At 39.8% G+C, this 22,250-nt stretch overlaps 1 protein-coding gene across 1 annotated transcript; it reads left to right on the top strand.

Moving 5' to 3' along the window:
- Positions 1-2,364: 2,364 nt before the first annotated feature.
- On the top strand, positions 2,365-20,532 carry cntnap1 (contactin associated protein 1). Its single transcript, XM_026164409.1, has 24 exons — positions 2,365-3,321; positions 7,582-7,683; positions 8,169-8,362; positions 8,642-8,795; positions 9,073-9,276; positions 9,500-9,684; positions 9,781-9,930; positions 10,105-10,366; positions 10,909-11,058; positions 11,156-11,330; positions 11,696-11,802; positions 11,917-12,039; positions 12,413-12,616; positions 12,726-12,882; positions 12,955-13,082; positions 13,187-13,360; positions 13,465-13,683; positions 13,790-14,029; positions 14,103-14,342; positions 14,504-14,631; positions 15,096-15,189; positions 15,311-15,541; positions 15,634-15,678; positions 19,085-20,532. The coding sequence occupies exons 1-24, from the start codon at positions 3,261-3,263 to the stop codon at positions 19,282-19,284; spliced, it is 3,927 nt and encodes a 1,308-aa protein (XP_026020194.1). The 5' UTR covers positions 2,365-3,260; the 3' UTR covers positions 19,285-20,532.
- Positions 20,533-22,250: the final 1,718 nt, after the last annotated feature.

Raw genomic sequence — 22,250 nt, 5'->3', positions numbered from 1 at the left:
AATCCCCCGCTGGGCTCACTTTTAGCTGGGATTGGCCCTCACCAGCAGGAGGTCATACTAGTGTATGGACACCTGAAAGGAAGCTGTTTTAATTGCTCTGTTTACAGCCCTTTACCCACCAGTATGGAGGGACACCAGGTTCCCATAGTTTGGGATAAAAATAAACACCTGTCTCATCAGTGTCTGACTATCTTGCTGAATTATCAGGTTTCTGGCAAACATTTGAAAACCAGACACCATCAGCATTATTTACATCTGTTTTGCGTTAACATATCAGCTACACATAAATAAAGACAGCACTTACCATAGAAACCTTTCCAGATCCTTCCATCCATCCTCATGACAGTGTTATTCTATGGTAACAGGTCAGCAAAATTAGCTCTTGGAAACATCTAGGCATGACCCTTGTTTATGCGTAAATGTGTGTTTATATGCCCTCTGATATGGGCTCGACAGTGTACCCTCGTACCCTTATAGCACATGTCCTTTTTATTCTGGAGTGGCACCCCTATGGAAAATACACATTGTGCTAATGGGTGCAGACCACAGTAAAATGCGATCCCAAAGCACAAAAGGTTATTTTAAAATCCAGGGCTTTGTGAGAAACAAGACCATCATAGTTCTCCAATTGTCAGTTTGTTTTTGCATGTGTGTGTTTTTTAAAGACAGAGAATATTTTGTGATTCAGGTTGAATGGGAAAACTCAATTTCCTTCGGGGTCAACCTTCAGGATCAATAAAGTTTTATTGAATTGAATTGAATTGAATTGAATTGAATTGAATTGAATTGAAAAGAGAAAAAAAAGCATGAGACTGATGTATACACGATTATGGAAATACCTTCTTACGTCTTTATTATAAATAATTGTTTGTGTATGGTTTAAGGTGTGCCAGGTTAATTTTAGAAAATGAAAGCTCCCTCTTTTATTCATTTAGAATTTAGAATTTTGAACATTTTTGACAACATGAAATGTTTCGAAAGACCTGCAAAACAGAGTTAAAACAAACATATTGTGTGAGATAGTTGGATGGCAACCAGCAAAACTGCTGCTCAAGTGTTGTAATGTGAGCAGACCCACTGTACTGTGAGAAGCAGCGACCCAAGTATGAGCCATATCTGACATCTAGTGGTGAATTGTGCAGTTTTGCTGTTACTCTTGTGTAACTGCTCCTGTACCTAACCTGCAAAAATGCTGCACATGAGCACATTAAAAAAAATACACGTTAATTAAATAAGTCTAAGTTCTCTTTCTGTTACCTGAGTTGTAATGTATATTACTTGGGGTAACAACTAAATGTAAAGTGAAGTGGAGTTTTTCCCTATTATGGATTAATTAAGAGCATTTTAACAAAATATTTAAAATATTTTAATAGTTTTTTTTAATCGTGACCATTGAGAACCATTGAGAATCACAACACCCCCTCCAAAAAAACCCCACACATATTATCTGGAAAGTCCACCACGAACTGGTCATATTAATCATTTATCACTTTTAACATTGAGTTGTTTTATCCAGATGAACTGTTTAACCTCAGCCAGCATTAGGCTATCATCAGCTCTCTAAGGTCACTATAAGGTCAAATATAAAAGGTAATTAGAGAATGAGATGGCCTCCAGCCAGCCATATCTATAAGCTAGGTGCAGATGTGCTGCATGCATCTACTGCATGCACCACATTATATCTAAAATAATGCCCGTTGAAATTAAGTAATCCTCTTTGCTTGCTGCCTTACCATAAATTACAGTATACTGAACTATAAATTATCCAAGCTGTGTGAGGGTGTTAAACTCTTTATTTTCCTCTCAATATTAAGGTCATCTTATCGGAAACAAGTACATCTGTAAAATATTACTGATTATTGTACAATCCACTACTTTAAAACCTCAGTTGAATATTTGGGGTAGTAGGGGGTTTCAAGAAATTTCTACTTTGACTGTAGAAACTTTGCTTTCTGTCTCTTGTCAGTTAGACAAATCCATATGCAAAGCCTGGAGACTATTTGCAGCCACTTTCTGGTGCTGATTTAATGTCCTATTTTACTCTCCCGTGTCAATTTCTCCTGCTTGCCATTGTCTTCTCTCTGCAGATATAATTCTGTACTTTTACGGTATTTCGGGAGTGAAAATAGTTGCAGCTTACAAACAGACCATCTGATTTGATTGAAAACACGTAAATCCCACGATAAAGGCATTCAATCTCACATCATCACTGACGCACTGCCGTCCCATAAACCCAATTCTTAATCCCAAAGCCTCCCCCCCCCTTTGTGGTCAGTGTGCCACCCATCGCCATAAATCCCTCTCCTCCGCATCATTCTCACCCCGCCCCCACTCCATTGTGCATGTGAGTCTCCAGGGATGAATCTGAGTTCAGCCACAACTGGCATCCTTAGGCTATGACCTGTTCTGTTGTGAGGGTTGCACTTGCACGAAATACCTGGACAAGGGTCACACGAGCATCAAGCAGAACAGTGCAGCCTACTGGTCAGATGTGATTGTCATAGCCAACTCTGCGGTTCTGCTGCTGGTAAAGGATATTACTGAGCGTCATCTTATTTTTGGAAGAAGTTCACGTCTGCGTTCCCGGAGAGAAAGCGTTCTTAACCAAACCCTTGAAAACACGGGGCACAACCGGACAAGTGGAAGCCATGAAAACAGTGCCAAAGGATGATATGAAATATAAAGGAAAAGAAAAGAGGAATGAATATTCAGAACATTGATATTTAATCGAAAACTGATTGAAAACTGATCACTTTGACCAGCTTCACGATATTGATTTGGGGACTGAAATCACTGTATTCTTAGTTGCTGTGGAGAACACCTGACAGCTGCGGATTTTAAAAGTTTTTTTGTTTCTTTTTCTCCGCCTATCAAATTTCTTCTGCATTTGAAAATCCAGGCTCCTGCGTACGGGACCCATCTGAATCCTGTCTGAACTGCCTGCAAGCGCACCGCTTATGCAGAAAACTGAAAAGCATGTTGATTGCCACCATACAGGAGCTAATGCATTCCATTACGGTCATGTAAATAAAACCATTAAAAGGATATAAAAGAAAAGTGCGCGCTCTCGGCGAAGCGCAGCATCAGCACCAGCAACCGATGCGCGTCCCCGCCCCGGTAGAGGCTGCCCGAGATCCCGGGAAGAGGAGTTGGAGCAGCGCGAGTTAAAGTTGGGCTAAAGGGGGGGTGAGAGGATGCTGCAGAACAATCTACGATCTAATTAACATAGCATATGTGGATAAACGTGTCCTAAGTGAAGGATGACTTGCAAAACACTGAGCATATGCCTCTTGTTTTGGGGGTTTCAACATTGCTCATCACGTAAGTCTTGTGAAACAGCAATTATTCATCTACTGTCGCTTGCTAGAATATGATTAAAATATTTCAGGGTGTATATACATGCATTATCTGCAGACTGTTTAGTGTCGGATCATACGCTGACGAAAAAGTTGCATTCTAACACGCGATAACCTGATGAGTGAAAAATACCACTGGAGGGCAAAATGTAGCCTGAGATGTTGGGATGTTTGAAGGGCAACGCACGCTGCGACGAAACCGGGCATTGTGTTAAACGGACACGATTTCATTTTCACGGCTTTCTTTTGGCTACTGAACATTTCAAAGCACGAAAAGTGTTGAAGCAAACCACGTCGGTCCTGCATAAGGTGCGCACGGCGATCCCCCTTTGCACTGGACTGTCTGCATTGCAGTGCTTTCTCCCAGCCTGCACGCAAGTTTCTGCAGCGTGCGGGCTCAACTCTATTTTATTTTAAAAGCGCAGTGCTGTTTATGTTGATTCAAATATAATAATATACACACACAGTGTATCTTCTTGTTGGCGAGAATCGGTTGAGCGATTTTTAATAGCAACGTTTGAGAGAGCAGGGCTCAGCGTCCTGACCGGGACCAGCCCACTGCAGTACTTTTTTTTTTGGGAAACCTAGGTGTCCATGAGCTGCCCAGAAAGCGCTGCATCTCGCTTTTAGCTTAATGGGAAATCAACATCTGCTATAAGACTGCTGAAGTGCTTCAGTTGTCTTGCAGGTGACAGAATAAGGAATACGTTTGTGGGGGTATGTTTGGGGCTAAAATTGGGTAAGGCTAAACACCCACCTAGACCCATTCACCAGAGCTTGAATGGATACCGATAAGCGTTATGTGTGATGTCACTGTCAAGATGACCTCAGAGAGTCTTCACTGCTTCTTTAACGCACACTCCCAGATACTGGCTCATTAGTTTAGGTAAGAAAGATGGAGGATGGACTAAGGTATGACTTCCTGTCACTTTGGAATGTGAAATTCAGAAATTCAGATACTGACTTACCTCTAGTCTATCTATCTATCTATCTATCTATCTATCTATCTATCTATCTATCTATCTATCTATCTATCTATCTATCTATCTATCTATCTATCTATCTATCTATCTATCTATCTATCTATCTATGTGTTGTTGTTAGGTTATTGAGAACATAAATGGTTCCACATTGTAGTATTGATATATGCCTTTGAGATATCCCCTTATGAGAAATTATAACTTTGCTATACAGGAACTATTTTTTTTTTATTTTGAGAAAAAGAGAAAGTTTCTCTGTGATGCCACGCTAACTGCAGAAGATGAACAGAGAAACCAGTTAAGCTGAATATGTTTGTCAAGTGCATTCGTTTGCTGATTTCCAATCAATAAGTTGATGTCTCTGTGTTTTATCTACAAAAGTTCTGATGATAGTTTAATGCAGCCCTGTGGTCTGCTGTGGAGACATGCACAGTGGAGCTGTGCCAGAATAAAATGGAGTCTTAGATCTCAGAGCCTCACCCCACTAAATCATCCTGGGGTGAGGCTGAAACTCGCTCTCTGAAGTGAGAGTGTGTGTGTATGTGTGTGTGTGTGTGAGGAATAAGAAGGTGGAATACATGTGAATAAATCTAAAGCTTATAGTCTGAATAACAAGGAACTAACTGTTTGGTTCATGAGAGGGGAATTTATATCTAAAGAAGCTGCAATAGTCATTTAGATTTAACTTTAAGTCTCAGCAGAACTCTGATATTCTGTAGTGTTTGTAGTTTTGGTCCTTGGTAGTCAGGCACCACCCACTGTGATGTCTGCCCAAATATGAATAATTTAGCAAAACCTTTCTTGCCATTCTTATGTGCTGCTTTGTTGCAGTATGTTTTGGTATGTTTGGAGATGCCCGCATTCAGTGGATGCCTTCACTCAGACAGGGTTGCTGTGTGAATCGTCAGCAGCCATGCATCACAGAGCAGCGTCAGTCAAAGGAGGTGCCTCTGCATACTGTATGTAACCGGCAAAAACGATGTGTCAGCCCAGACAGGCCTACCCACACTAGCGGCAGAATGATATTTCAGCATGAGTGGTGCTAGAGCTCTACACAGCTACGCTGTTCTCCACAGCCTCTTAATGATAAACGGAGAAATAGACTACCCCGTGTGGTGCACAGACAGGAGGGGTGCAAAATCACAAGTAGCAGGGTACACAGGCTTCAGGTATGCTCTAACTGCTGCAGCATGACAACGCCCAATAGGGAAGAGACAGGCAGAGAAGGCAGAGAACATTATGCGATGATGATGATGATGATGAGCAAGAGTAATGGGATACAGTGAAAGCACGGAAGATTGGAGGGTTTTTAGAGTTGGGGTGGAGATAAAGAGAGTGGTATCAAAAGGAGGGAAAGGAAGTGAGACAGTGAATAGGTCTGGGTGCGGAGTGCGTGACATGCTTTTCATAAAAAGGAGGAGCTGTGTGACCTAGGTTACCTTGATGCAGTCTAAGATGAAGCTGTTAAAGCCAAACACCATTTCATTTACTAGTAACTGAAGAAGTTAAAGAAGTAATTACTCAAGCTACGAATAGAAAAGGAGCTTTTTTTTATGTGATTGCATCTCAAAACTTCAAAGTATATGTATTTTTTGTGGGACTGGACATTTGAGGGTGTGGTTCACTTGAAATGGCTTTAGAGCACAGCAGTAAAGTAATGCAGCAGAGATTTGTTATTGATTATCTGCAGAATAGCAGGCATTTCTGTATCACAAAGAGAGAGAAAGCCATTAGAGAAGAAGCTGAATCAGAAAGTCAAGGTCATATTTCCCTTATTCAGCACATTTCCTCCCTCTGAATGTGCAGCATGCCCTTGGAGAGATGTGGACAGAACTCATTAAAGTTGTTTAAAATTTCAGACTGTGCTCCACTTGTCCTCATCTAGCTCCATTTGCAGTCAGTATACTAACTCTGCTAACATGCCTTGTCCTTAGCTGCTGGTTGCCATGCCTTCTTCTGTATGACCTCCACGAATGTAAAACAATGATTAAAACTCCTGTTTAGTAGTAAACAACTCCAAACATTTAAGAGAGGATTATACTGACACTGGTGGAAGGTCAGATAGGAGCTTCTTCCATTTCAATAATAGTTATACATAAGCAAGATTAAAACATTTTATTTATTTATTGATGCACCTGCTCCAGGATTTTGGTTTATCTATTTTAAATGTCTTAAGAGTCTCAAGGAGCATATTTTGGCACGTAAAATGAGAAACTGTTTCCTTTACAGCTGGAGGTGAGGGCATCAGCCATTTATCCCCAGCCACGACAGAAGCAAGATTAAGTAGAATTATGGTCACTTTTAACAGCCCTCAAGCAGGGAGCAAGTCTGAGCAGATGCGTGATGGCCCCATTAGCCTTATAACCACATGTACAATAGCAAAGCAGCATGACAGCGCTCTCTCTCTTTAAATATTATATATATATATATGTCTGTATAATAATAATAATAATACATTTTATTTGATGGTGCATTTCTGAAACCCAAGGTCACCTTACAAAGAAAAGAAAGATATCAATAAAACAGTAGATTAAAATACATTAAAATACAAAAAAGTAAGATGTGTATTGAGCTGTGACTTAAATAAGGGAAGGGAATCTATATTTCTTATGAGAGGAGGAAACGAGTTCCAGAGCCGAGGAGCAGAGCGACCGAAAGCTCTGTTCCCCGTAGTGATAAGACAAGCAGAAGGACCAACAAGATGAATTGCAGATGAAGATTTGAGAGAGCGGGAAGTTAGTGGTAATATGGAGCAGATCGCATAGATAGGGATCTGTTTAATTTCTGTTAAGTTTGAGAAAATTAGAGGAGAATCATGATCTCATCTCCATAAGACAGAAGGGATGAATTAGGTTTGGAGGAAATGTAGAGCTGGGTGTCATCAGCATAACAATGAAAATTGACATTATATTATAAACGTATTATTATTATTATTATTATTATTATTATTATTATTATTATTATTATTATTATTATAGTTAACATGTGTTTATTTTAATCTGCAAAAAAACAAACAAAACAATACTAAAGGTATTAGTGCTTTGCTTTGAATTTAATTGAATTAATCCGAGTAAATGTGTCTCCCAGAGAATGCAGTAACCGCTAATTAATCTCCAAGTGGAGTTTTCTTATCTAGCTGTGCAGGAGTGCCTGCTGTTGTTATTCATTTCGAATGATGCATCGTTATAAAAAGCCCCTTTTTAAAACACCTTCTGACGTTGGTGTTGTCCCTGTTTTCACTGCAGGAGAATGTGCCGATCCACTCATCTCTGGGCTGTATGCGTCCTCCTTCCTGGCCTCTTCCAGATATAACTTTCTGTACTCTGCCAATTTTGCCAAACTATATGGTAAGTTCTTGTAATGTAGAGCCAGTCCTTAACTTTATGCTAGTTATATTTGAGACCTGATTCACAGCACAAATTCACCGTAGTACTTCCATTCAGATCCACTATCTATAAGCCATAAAGTAAGGGACTCTATCTTAAGGTGACAATACTTTCAATGGAAATGAAGAGAATATGATATAATTTATTTAAAAAATCCTGCGACTAAAACATAAAATCATGTTTTATTATTTTTTAATTTGATTGAACCTTCTTTTAGCAAAGGAAGCTATTTTTTTTTAACAAAGTTAGCAACTAGCAGGTAAAATAGAGTGTTTACCAGCTATGATGCAGGTATTTCAAACACAGTTTGATAAGTAGTAGCATACACTGCATACTGTGTAATCATTCCAGTAAGATTTAAGGTTAGCTCTGTAAGGTCACAGTTGTATTTCCAGTTATTTGATTCTTGACAAATTTGATCAAATCTTTCGTTTTCATGCCCTCAGGCAGCAGTGGCTGGTCCCCTTCCCCAAGGGACAGACAGCCATGGTTGCAGATAGACTTGGGCAGGAAGTACCGACTGGTGGCAGTTGCCACTCAGGGGACCTTCAACTCATATGACTGGGTCACCAAATACACTCTGCTCTACGGAGATCGACCAGACTCCTGGACGCCGTACATCATGAAAGGAGGCAACTCTGTAGGTGTCACTGGGCCCTAATGGCCGTGGTGGGATGAAAGCCATAAAAGGGATGAGTCGAGGATTAACTAGTCAAATGTAATCTCTATGGCAGATTTGGGATTCAGTGGGTGTTCCATTATATTCATTGCCACAGGCTGAAAAACAAAGACAGCACAGAATATTATCACTGACAAAGCTAATCTCATCATCAATTCATCATCGCCTCTTAATAAGGCTTTAACACCATAGCAGTGGCTCAATAACTCTCCACTCTTCTCCTGTCTCATCTGTTTGCAGACGCTGCCTGGTAACTGGAATTATTATCAGGTGAAGAGGAATGTCTTCCATTACGCCTTTACCGCTAAACATATTCGTCTGCTGCCTCTGGCATGGAACACAGAGAATGGGGGGAAGATTGGTGTGAGACTGGAGCTGTTTGGCTGCCCTTATGGTAAAAATGACTGAAGGATGCTCAACATGGATTTCCTGATTCTAACTGACATCCAGCAGTTAACCATAGCTCTTAACTATATTTTTAAAACATGCCAAATGTGCTATACTAGTTCCATATTCTTTCATAAGCGACTACTCTCAGTACTCTTCAGTTGTTTGAATGCATTACGCAAGCTAAAGTGCCAAACAATTTCAAGGAGCTCAAGGACAGGAGCCATGTAGCATACTTGCCACATTACTCTTTTAAACTGAATCAGGTTGAAATTTTGTTGCAGATTCCTATGTGCTACAGTACAATGGAGATGACTCAGTGGTCTACAAGTATCCTGAAAAAAAGTCCCGTACGCTGCAGGACCACATTGCCATAAACTTCAAGACTCTGGAGCAGGATGGCCTTCTTTTGCACAGTGAAGGGATTCAGGGAGACCTCTTTACCCTGGAGCTGAAGAAAGGCCGGCTTTACCTGCACATCAGTCTTGGTACAACCAGCATTAAAAATTGTTTTGCATTTATTGTAACCAGGAACTAAAATCTTTGTAAGAGTAACATCCATCTCAGAGATAACCTGAAACAAAGCCGAAGTGTCACGGTAGGGATCTTGGTATTGCTGGTTAGGTTGTTGAGTTAGGTCTTTCAGTTATGCCAAATATCTTAACATGGTTTGAACATTTTTATTCAGTTCCTTCCATGCTGTGTTTGCAGGAAGCAGTAATGTACACAAAGTTAATGGACGGACTACACTGACCGCTGGCAGCCTTCTTGATAATCTCCACTGGCACTATGTCACAATCAAACGTTATGGTCGACAGGTGAACCTCACAGTGGACAGTCAGACAGTGACAGCAATATGTAATGGAGAATTTACTCATCTGGATCTAGATAAACAGGTACTGTCTGGAATATATTCCCCTTTAACTGCAGAAATATTAGTGAATGTAGGACAATGCGCTGGGTATCTGACTGTCTTAATACCCGATGCTTAGATCTATGTAGGAGGAGTAATAGAGCAAAACATGCCTCACCTCCCTTCCACACCAAATTTCGCGGGCTGTATGGAAAACGTCTTCATCAATGGCATCAATGTCATCGACAAGGCCAAGAGAGAAGATCCCGACATCCATATACCAAGAAGGGTAGGGCTCTACGATAACTCTAATCCATTATATAGCAACATCATCATTTTGGGTAATCGCCTTTAAAATTTGAAGCTTCACCCAAATTTGTCTGTTTTATGTTCACAGTTTAATCACAAACACTGTCATTCATTTCAGTGTGGCTAATGAGGTCAATGTTCTCTCTCCATCTAGAAAAAGATGCATTTTACCTGCCGTGACATTTTGCTGAAACCAATGACCTTCGCTGGGCCCAATAACTACCTGCAGGTGCCAGGGTTCTTCAGGAGGCCCCGCATGTTTGTCAAGTTCAAGTTCCGCTCATGGGACTACACAGGGCTCCTGATGTTCACACGTTTTGCTGATGATCTGGGTGCTCTTGAGCTGGGTCTGAGCGAGGGACAGATCAATGTCACTATATTCCAGCCTGGCAAGAAGAAAATTCAGTTTGCTGCTGGTAGGCTTTTCTCAGACACATATTAATGATCAAGAAACAGACCTCTCAGCCCATTGCTCGCCAGTGGTGCTAGTTTCAGTCAATATGCAAATTTACTCTTTATAAGGGTGGGGGAACCTGCAGTCAGCTGAGACTGAAGCAGTCACTTGGATGAGTGACGAAATGTTTCTTCCACTGAAAACTTTATGTCCAGATGAACAGAATCAACTTTTTGGGACTTTGTTAAAATAAGATTATTAATGCATCACATCTTGATTGTTTGAAATCCACAGTGGTGGTATACACAGGCAAATCACAAAACAGTATCATTGTCTAAGATCTTATGGATGTAAATGCATGGAGGGTCAGGAAAGCTCCATAGTAGAGACATGCCCCTAAACTCTATATGGCCAATTCATGGCAACCTTTACCTGACAACTGAAAGAATGGTTAGCATTATGCATGTGATTTTTGTACTGATAATATGTACAAAAACAACTGTACATATCTGTACTGATAACATAATATGACAGCATCACAAAGGGCTTCGTCTTGTTCCACAGGATACAGACTAAACGATGGTTATTGGCATTCAGTTGATTTGGCAGCCAGAGACAACCTGCTAACTCTCACTATTGATGAGGAGGAGGGCTCACCACTAAAGATCACCAACCCTTTCACTATTCGGACAGGCGACCGCTACTTTTTTGGAGGTGAGTCGATTTCTCAGATAACTGCTAACAACAAAAAGATCAAATAGATCAAATCTGTGCTCATCAAATCTTACAAAATTTGCTTTCCTCCGTTTAGGTTGTCCGAAAACTAATAACACAGTCAGGAAATGTGAAACCAAGCTGAATCGCTTCCATGGCTGCATGCAGCATATCTTCATAGACAACGAACAGCTCGATATTGACATTATTCTGATGCGACAGTGGGGAAGATATGCCGAGCTGCTGTTGGGCACCTGTGGGATCACTGACAGGTGAAACACACTATCAGTCATTCAGGAAACCTGACTGATTCCGTTTAATTAAAAAGATACTAATACGGCACTGCAATAATGAGCTATTAGTGTATGTCATGCTGAATCATTTATCATATTTATTAATAACCCATATGTAATGTTTGTGGACTACTTGGCCCCACATTGCTGTCAGACATAACTGTTTGGTGTGTCTGGTTTTTAAAAGTAACTTGACCTCATAAACTCTGTCTAAAGGAACTTGGCGGGACAAAAATATCACAAAAGGAGAATAGGATGGTGAAAAAAAAACACTGGTTATTTATGTAAGTCGCTCACTTTTTCAATAACCAAAAACTTAGTATAATAATCTCTTTTGTCTGCAGATGTACTCCAAATCCATGCGAGCACGAAGGTAGATGCATCCAGTCTTGGGATGACTTCATCTGCCTGTGTGAGAATACAGGCTATAAAGGAGAAGTGTGTCACATGTGTAAGTGCTAGCTGATAATTGTAAAACGCCAACACTTTCTTAAATAAATAACACCTTGCTTGTGTTATTTATACTCCTTATTATAATAAATTGCTCCATTATTTCCCCAAACAGCGGTTTATAAAGAATCATGTGAGGCCTACAGACTCAGTGGCAAGTATTGGTCTGGAAACTACACCATTGATCCCGATCTCAGTGGGCCATTGAAACCATTTGAAGTGTACTGCAAAATGAAATGTAAGTAGTCATTGTTGCTAATAATGCATGGCTGCAGCAGCACTGTGTTCAGTGTTTGATGTTTTATCTGTAGATTGCGAAAAGAGGGAGAGAAAAAAAGTCATGCTATTATGTGAGGGTAATGAGAAATGTGCACTGAAGTTTCAAGGTAAATTTAAAAAAGGATTTATATATCAAGAGAGATCCAGCTGTTGCTGTCTTTGCATCTGTCTTGTAAAACTTTTCATCCTCTGCTTCCTCCATATTATTATAGAGGAAGATATTATTATATAGTAAATTTCTCTTTAGTGTTTCATCATGTTCCTTACTTTCCCCCCATTATTCTCTTTGATCCTTTTCTGATTTGACTTACATCTATCAAACCTTTTTGCAGCATATAAAGCTTGGACAGTGATATTGAGTGATCGAGTGGAAGGTACTAAGGTGATTGGGAGTTCAATCGACAAGCCATATATAGGAGATGTCAACTACTGGAATGCCACCTGGGATGAAGTCACTGCTCTTGCAAACACCTCCATGTACTGTGAACAGTGGATAGACTACTCGTGCTATAAGTCCCGTATCCTCAATACACCCAGTAAGTAGGATGAGACAGATTTTAATAGGGTGCAGATGATCAATAAGCAAGAAAATATTGAAAATGAATTCATGTTTCAAACACAGATTCAATTTCTCTTTCAAAATAGATGGAAGGCCTTTCACTTACTGGATTGGTCGCAACAATCAGAGCCATTATTATTGGGGTGGGACATTCAGAGAAGTCCAAAAATGCGGCTGTGCTGTCAATCAAACCTGCGTCGACCCCAAGTTTCAGTGCAACTGCGACGCTGACTATAGACAATGGTGAGAGAAGAACACGCTGAACGTGTTTACCTTGTGACTTTGACATTAATAGTTTTCTTTGTGGCTTTTCAGGTACTCGGACAAAGGCTACTTGGACTTTAGAGACCATCTGCCTGTGAGGAGGGTGGTGGTCGGGGACACCAATAGGACCGGCTCAGAAGCACATTTCACAGTTGGGCCACTCCGCTGCCATGGCGACAGTGAGATTAAATATTATGGCTTTCGCAAACACATATGCTCATTTCTAGTGTATCAAGGGGCTCTGAGTTGTTTTTTTCCAAATTTATTTCAATGTTTTCCACAGGAAACATCTGGAACACCATAGCCTTCACAAAGCCCACTTACATAACATTCCCCACCTTCAGGCCTGAAACAACTGTTGACATCTCTTTCCACTTCAAAACCTACCGTGACCATTGTGTCTTCCTGGAGAACTCTGATGATCATCTTAGAAACTTTATAAGAATAGAGCTCAATAGTGAGTGGGTTCATCTGTTAGAAGGCAATTCTCAAGTTTATCCTATTAGAACTGTACATTTTGTAAAAAGTATTTTGCTAATTGTATCTTTTCTTTTCCTCCAGCCACCCAGGATCTTGCTTTTGTATTTATGGTTGGCGATGGCATCCTTAATGCGACCCTACACTCTCCTGTGCCACTTAATGACAACGAGTGGCATTTCGTTCAGGCCGAGCTTAACGTGAAGTTGGCTCGGATTAAGGTAGATTATCAGCCATGGGCAGTCAAACGCTTCCCACCTCAGACTTTTATCACCATGAAGTTCACACATCCTCTCATTGTAGGTAGGTTTCCTGAGGTGTACTTGGAAATTTCAAAATATAAAAATGACACAAATTAAATCAATTTAATGTGTCCTCTAGCCACTGATACAAGTGTTCTTTGTCACAGGTTCAGCCAATCGTACCTTGAGACCTTTCTTGGGCTGCCTTCGAGGGTTGCGGATGAATGGCGTGCCTCTCGATTTAGAGGGGAAAGTAAACGAAGAACAGGGCATAAGGAGGAACTGTACTGGACAGTGTCTTAATGCTACCATACCATGTCGAAACAGCGGGCAGTGTATCGAGGGATATGCTTCCTATACTTGTGACTGTAACAATACAGCCTTTGATGGTTTCTACTGCCATAAAGGTAAGTTATGTTCAGCACAACAAAAGTAAATGTAATGAAATGCAGACTGAAATCTAATAATTATTTTTCTAAGATATTGGAGCTTATTTTGAGATTGGATCATGGATGAGGTACAACATACGAAAGAAGCCAGTATCAGATGAAGCAGCGTGGGCCAACTGGATTGACCCGCACTACGACAATTTCAGTCTCGGCTACAACGATACAGCAGATGACATAGAGTTCAGTTTTAGCACTGTTCACACACCAGCCGTGTTGCTCTACATAAGCTCCTTCGTCCAGGACTACATCGCTGTCGTCCTCAAGACTGATGGTATGGAAAACTAAGAAACAATATTTGTTGAGAATGGGAAAGCCGTAACTTTGCACATAACCTCATTTTTAGGAGAGCGTAGGGATTTTATTCACTTGTTAGAGTTATTCAGCAAAACAGTACTGTATGCTATTGATTTACTCTCTTGCCTCTCCCCTCAGGTAGTGTAGATCTGAGGTATAAGCTGGGAGTCATAACACACAAGTACCAGCTGACTCACAGAAACCTGGCAGATGGATTCCCTCACTATGTGAACATAACCAGACACAACAGAACCATCAAAACCCAGGTTCAAGCTGTCATTGCTCCCACTGTGTACAATGTGATCTGTGGTTTAGATTACTTTCTGTGAAATCATTTATTATGTCTCGTAATTCTGAACATTACTTAAGGATACCCAACTAACTGAACTTCCCCAAGAGAAGCAGAATTTTCCTACAAATTATAAGAACAGTGATCTACACAAATGTTCAAGAAATAGTTTTACATTTGGGGATTAGATTTGGGGTCAGGTAAAAAGGCTGGAATCTTTACCTTTGATAAAAGCCAGGTTGGTAGCCTCACATTTATTACTTTCATATGTCACGTCAGAGAATGTCTTAAAAATAGTGCTTTTTATTTGGAAGTGCTTTATCTGTAGCTGGTTAACTGTTTATAATCATTGATGCTGGTCGTACTATAGGAATGCAGTGGTGTCTTTTTATTCTGCAATGTCCCTTTGAGGTGTAAAAACAAATGTTTCTCTATCCATAGGTGGACTACATGGAGCCTATTGTGGAAAAGATAACCTTGGTGGAAGATGCCAGGTTTGACTCTCCAAAGTCCATGTTCCTGGGCAGAGTGATGGGTATAAGGCTTATTAACGATCTGTTATTAATAACATCTTGCTGCAAGGATTTTTTTTTAAAATTATTTTTTGTTTAATCAGATCCTCATCTCATGTTTAATTTCTGTATCGTTTCCTTCAGAGGTTGGTGACATTGACTACGAAATCCAGAGGCACAATGCTCCAGGCTTCATAGGCTGCATATCTGGGGTCAGATATAATGTCTATGCACCTCTGAAGACCCTGTTCCGTCCAAACGAAACAGATCCTCCAGTACAGACGCACGGCTATGTCTCTGAGTCTATTTGTGGTGCCTTCCCTCCTGTCCTCGGTTATGTACCATGGGAGGCCGACCCTTGGTTTACTGGAATAGGTAGAAGTTTATTTTTCAAAGTGTAACTCTCATGAAATAAAGGCATTATTGGTTTCTGTTCATTTCCTGAACTGTGCATCTCTCTCTTACAGAGTATATTTATATCCATGATGACCTAGGTCTATTTTGGATAACAGGTAAGAATCATTTTTATCTTGAAGTTGTACAAAACGTGTAATGTGACATTTAGTAGTTTATTTCATTTAATCTAAAGCACCACTCATCTCCTTCATTTCTGTTTTACTCTTTTCCTCGTGCCCCAGATGACACAAATGCTGTTTCAAATTCTCTCTTAGTTTTTCCTAAAATCCTCTAATCCAAAATTAGAGCAGAGTTGTCAGAGTCTGACAGGAGCATTTCAGTGGTTTATTCTTTCTGAAGGCAGAATTTCATTATATGTGGAAAAACAAAACATGTGTAAAGTAAATAAGTATTTTTCAAGCATTTCAGTTCATACCAAATGATAGTGTTGTCTATATTTGAGTGCATTCAGGTATACTGATTAAATAAAGAAAATTAGTGCAATGTATGAGTTATTTGATATATATATATATATATATATATATATATATATATATATATATATATATATATATATATATATATATATATATATATATATATATATATATATATATATATATATATATATAATTAATAGCCATGAGTGTTGGACCGTACTTGCAACACAGAGATATAAGCTGTCATAACAATAACAATGCCAGCTGACTTGCTTTCAATATGCATTTATAGAAGGTATTTGTTATATAATCAACATGAATATTATAATGAGAACATGGACGTGGAGGACATGCACTGAGAGCAGATGAGCAGCCTGCAGCATAGTATCACAGATGAAAAAAAAATTAGAGCAGGTCCCCCTGATGAGCAGGAGAGGCTGGAGTCTCAGGATTAAACTGCAGCACAGAGACTCCCTGCTCCATCCCTGTCTGAGACCTTTACCGGATCAGCTATATTTAGTCTGCATGGCCCCAGCTTACTGTTCATCATTGATAGATGCTTTAGCTTAATAAATCATTTTGCTTCTGAGATATTATGCTAATACTGGACATCAGTATGTCATTAAAGATTAATGCAACATTCAGCTATGCTGACAAAGGTCCCTCCCAGATATCAGACATCTTCTCTGTCTGATATATTGTCATAGATAAAATGGTTATGACTCAGAAATTACACCTCCTGTTTTAATATTACCAATGAAATAAAATGCTAATCTCTACTGGCAGAAAAAGCGTTCACAGAGATAATAAGACCCGAATGCTCGAGCTCTACAGTGAATGATCCAGTGGCTCTGTTATGCTCTGGGGGATATTTAGTCAGCCTGATTTAGATTCCCCTTTTACTCTTTGAGGGAATAGTCACTGCAATCAGAACGACATACATCTTGTGGAAGGACGGTCTTCCTCATTTTAGATTGAGGTAAACGTACAATGAAGTTTTAGTGAAAGGATTCAACACCATTTTAGGACACTTTATGTTGATTTTCCTTCCATTTCTACCCTTCTATATCTTTCCAAGAGACATAGAAATACTGTAGAACATCAGAAGTTATCTTTTTTTATACTTCACAGACCATTCTCTGTAACCATTTGCTGTGTTTATGAACCTAAGGCGCTGAGAACATTTTATTGGCAGAAAGGCTGGCAAACACTGTTGATGTTTTGCCATTTCATTACACAGCAAACAGTCTGAGCGACAAAAAACCTCCACACACCTACAGGCAATTTAATGCCACGATTGCACTCATTGAATTGTCAAATATTAAATGTGGTTGGTCTAAAAGCTCATGTACAGCTGGTCTCTGAATACTTACAAGCACTCTCTTTTAAGATGAAAAACCATGTTTGTAATATGGTCTTTCATCTTGAAGTTATAGTTGATGTCATTTCAATCTGATGCAAAAACTCATTTATGCCTTTGCTACAGCTGGATTACAGAAAGTCCATCTTCAAAGTCCATATTCATTTAGCAAATTCTAAATGCAGCTGCTTGGGAACTAAGGACAAAGTGCTTATCAGGTCACTCCAATCTTCAGAAAATTCCTCTAGCTATCTGAAAATTTCCTCTGGCTTACTAAGACCTTGCTTCAGAGAGTGCACTATTTCAGATCATATTTTAAATGTATCAAATCCAACAGAGGATTACTGAGGAGGAAGTGAGGACATGTATGGAGAGGAAGAAGAGTGGAAGGCGGTTATTCAGATGACAGAAGTGTGTGGGGATGAAGTCAGGAGTGACAGAGAAGTATGTGAGGGTGTTGCAGGACATGCATGAGGACAGTGGGACAGTGGTGAGGTGTGCGGTAGGAGTGACAGATGGGTTCAAGTTGGGGGTGGGATTAGCTCAGGGATCAGCGCTGAGCCCCTTGTTGTTTACAATAGTGATGGACAGGCTGACAGATGAGGTCAAGTAGGAGCCTCCATGAATGTTTGTAGACGATGCTGTGATTTGTATTTGAGAGTAGGGAGCAGGCCTAAAAGAGTCTATAGAGATGGAGGTATGCACTGCAGAGAAATAAAAGTCAGCAGAGGCAAGACAGAGGAAGAATGAGAATGAGAGGAAGGCAAGAGAGGCGAAGAAGAGCGTGCAGGCCAGATGGAGTGGGTAGAGGCAAGTCAGGTGAGATTTGTGACAAGAGTGAAAAAGAAGGTTTGTAAGATGATAGTGCAATCTGCTATCATGTATAGTGCAGCAATAACAAAAAGACAGGAAGCACAGGTCAATTTGGAGATAAAAGTGAGAAAGGCAAGGCTGAGATCATTTGGACATGTGCAGAAGAGTGTGTATGCTGAACAAAGTATGTTAAATATGGAGCTGTCAGGTAGGAAGAAAAAAAGAAGACCACAGAAAAAGATTTTTGAATGTAGAAAAGGAAGAAATGCAGAGAGTTATAGTGGGAGAATATGCTGGTGATCGGGTAAGATGGAGGTAAATCCATTGCGTCCCCTAAAAGGAACAGGCGAAAAAAGAGGAAGAAGAGATCAAACCCAGCAAAGAATGTCTCGAAAGGCAGGTCTAATTCCAGTGAGAGCGCATTCAGTATTTATAAATCACAACAACAGTTGCCTCGAGGCAGTTTATATTGTAAAGTAAAAACCCCCAAATGATACAAACAGAACAGAGAAAACCCAACAATCAGATAACCCCCTATATTTTTTGTCTTTCTGTATGTTTTGATGACCTTTCACAGTAAATCACACTAACTAATTAAATCACTAGTGTGAGCAGTGATTTCTTGTTCAGAGAGACCAAAAAACCACACATGCGCAGAATGTAAACATCACACTTAAGATGTTACAGAATTAGATCACAGACTTCTGGCACAGCAGAAAGAAAGCGTGTTATGTCATCATAGGCGACATGAGACCTAAATTAATTTATTCCAACAGTTTGTCTTGTTAAGATAAGAAAGTTGTACCTATCTTTGTGTCAAGCAACACTTGCTTGTCATCAGTATTTCTTGGAGCAGCTTTTTCTTCCAGGTCTTGTGGATAATGTCTGACTCCTATTCTTGTCCTTCAGTTATTGTGATCCTGGCGCTGTTGCTGCTCTTTGGAGGCCTGTACAGCATCTATGTGTATGCCTATCAGCAGAAGGGCAGTTACCATACCAATGAACCTAAAAACCTGGAGTCCCCCAGTAGCTCCAGACCCCTCACCGAGACTCTGAGGAGAGAAAAAAAGAACCTCCCAGAAATTGAAGAGGAGTTCAGGAGCGACTAGCATCAGAGAACCTCTTGGACAGTGGTTGGGGTTTTGAGTGGGGGATGGAGTGTGGGAATTAGCATCTACAAAACCACAGATACCTATATTAAGTTTTCTATTCTTTTTGTTTCCTGATTTTTTTTATTTACATTTTGGTTTCTGTTCCTTTGCCCAGTTGATTTGGATATGATGCCTGGTGCTCTACATAGTATGTATTTTGGTAAGTCTAGTTTTGCTGGGTTCAAAGTTCAAATCAAGCCCCGTGTTGCATGAGTAGCCAACAAGTCTCACACTGTATTGCAGGATGAAATACTGAAGTGCCTCATCTGAGCAAGCTTGATCTAAAGTACCCATAATAGCTTATTCAGATTGGGATTAGTTTAGACACTGTGGGAAAGGATGTTTAATTAGAACATCAGATTTAAGTGTTTAGGCTTTAATTGAGTGATTTCTTTTCTGAGCCATTTTTAAGACAGATGAAAACTACCAATAACCTACTGTATAGATTTATGCCATCCAAAATATACCTTTTGCTGACAATCTCTTCTGGAACCACTATCGACACCATAGTGCATAATCCATTTCGATTTTAAACAGTAAGAGCATCTGAAGTGCGGAACTAAAACAGTGCAAGGAAAATCAACACACAAAACTGGTGTTCATGGATAAAAAAATAGAAGCATCAACCGAAAAGGAATACACTGATAAGCATGGAGCTTTGTGATGATGAGCTTTGAGATGATACGTATAGATTCTACAAGGTACATATGCTTGTGTTTGTTGTATTGAAGCCTATAACATTGCATTACATATACAGTGTCAGTAGACAGCAGCTTTGCCGATTACAGTATGCTCAGATTCAAAACACATTCTCAACCATGGGGGCTTTGGACATGAGAATGTGATGATCTGAAGATACAGTACCTCTGGTTGTAGGAGCTAACAGGCTGTTGGTGTACTGCAGAATGAAAACAAAAAAAGTTCAAGTGATGAAGCTTGCCGGGGACAGAGTGAACTAGATCTTATTTCTTCTGTCTTACTTCTGGTTGCATATTATGATCAATCTGCCAATAGGTTGGTGCTACAGACATTTGAGTCTCTAACGTCTCAAGAGTGTCAGAACAAAAAGAGTATACAGTAAGTCCTTCCACAATCCTTTCTTTTTCAGTGAAAACAAATTTCAGGGAAAAGCTGCTATGGCCATATGGGAAGCACACATAGAAACACACACACACACACACACACACACACACACACACACACACACACACACACACACACACACACACACACACACACACACACACACACGCACACACACGCACAATAACATATGTACAGAGGACCACAAAAATGTAAATGCTGATCTTTTTCTTTTAGCTCATAATGCTAAAATATTTTTCATGATATTGTAGTGCAGTAGCTGACCACAAAGTCATCACTGCTACTGCTGCTTGTTTAGCTGCTTTCAGTGAAAAAGTGGAAAATTCTACAGTCACATGAAATTTTCATCTCTGGCAAGATGAAATATCATTTGATCTGTGGTGCAACCAAAGCTTAGGGCTATCATCACTCACTGCAGCTCCTTGTGTACACTAAAGCACTATCGTGTATGTGGGAAACAATGAAAAAAGTAACACATTTGCAACATATCAGCTATGCATATGTAGAGCATGAGCGCACTTTGCAGTAACATGCAATAATATTAGCTTCTTCCAGCCACCAATAATGTTAATGCCTCAGTTTATTTTGCCAATGCACAATAGCAAGTAGGATGCAATGAGTGTATACGTAACTATATGAATAATGTGTCAAGTGACTTGTTTTTAAAATTCCTTCAGTTTGTACAAGAAAAGCTACAGTCAAATGGAACGGTTTGAATGTATATCCTCAGACTGTGTAATGTATGAGCAGACACTACACTGAAGACCTATTCTGTTTTTATTGTAGACTGCTTAGTACTGAAAGTAAAACTATTCATTGTAGCTTTTTAGAATGCTCAGGATAAAGAAAGTACAGTACTTGTTCTCTGTAGCACTAATACACCTCCAAAACTCAACATTGTTGGTTTTTCTTCCGTTACAGATGGACAGGACTGTGCGAAATTGTACAGTGAAAGAATGTACAGTAGATGTAAAAACTGCAATTACTGTAAAGGCACGACTTGCTAATAATGTATGAACATGTATAGATTCGGCCAAAACTGGCAAATACAGGCTCTATTTTTCAGAATGTAATTTATTAACACGAATGAGAGTGAAAAGTGAGCAAACAGAGTGAAACTGATGGTTTGTGACGATCGAAGAATGATTTATGTTTTTGTTATTTGGACAATCGCCACATTAACAAACTTGGGTCAAATGTGCTTTGTTGCCTTTTAGCAAAGAGTCGACTTCTTTATCATATAAATGTATATATCTCACTGTATTCATTGGTAAATGGACTGTAAGCATTCAGCATTAGCAGTGTCACATTATTGCACCTCACTAATTAATTCATATGTGGTCCCTGGAGCGTGTGTTTGTGTGGTCTGATGTTTTAATGTTTGTGTATTTACATTTGATCCCACCAAGATACAACCTGATCTTAAAATAATGACAAACGTGCACTCATGCCAACTATTCAGCTCACTTATTGTAGTGCACCAACAGTAGTACAGTGAGACAGTGTTCAGTATGGCTCCTATCTGCACAGGCATCACATGACCTTATCCTGAAGGGACCATCCTGCAGCCTCATAATGGAGGAAAAGAAATGGGTAGGTTAAACGTCCAGTAGAGGGAGTCAGCCAGCTGGATGTTATCTAAGACAGGGTATGTGCTGACGATTTAAAATGTCAAACTTTCCGAGCATTGTTTAATGAGTTGAAGCTCAGATTAATGCCAGAATTTACAGGATTAAAAAAAGCAGATTTAAAGGGGCTTAAATTAGGCTCATAAAGGAATTGTGATTTGTGTGTATTGTGTTCTGTTAGCACTTAGAGAT

Source organism: Astatotilapia calliptera, chromosome 4, assembly GCF_900246225.1.
Source record: "Astatotilapia calliptera chromosome 4, fAstCal1.2, whole genome shotgun sequence".
Classification (NCBI taxonomy): Eukaryota; Metazoa; Chordata; class Actinopteri; order Cichliformes; family Cichlidae; genus Astatotilapia; species Astatotilapia calliptera.
This window is presented reverse-complemented; position numbering and strand designations above follow the sequence as displayed.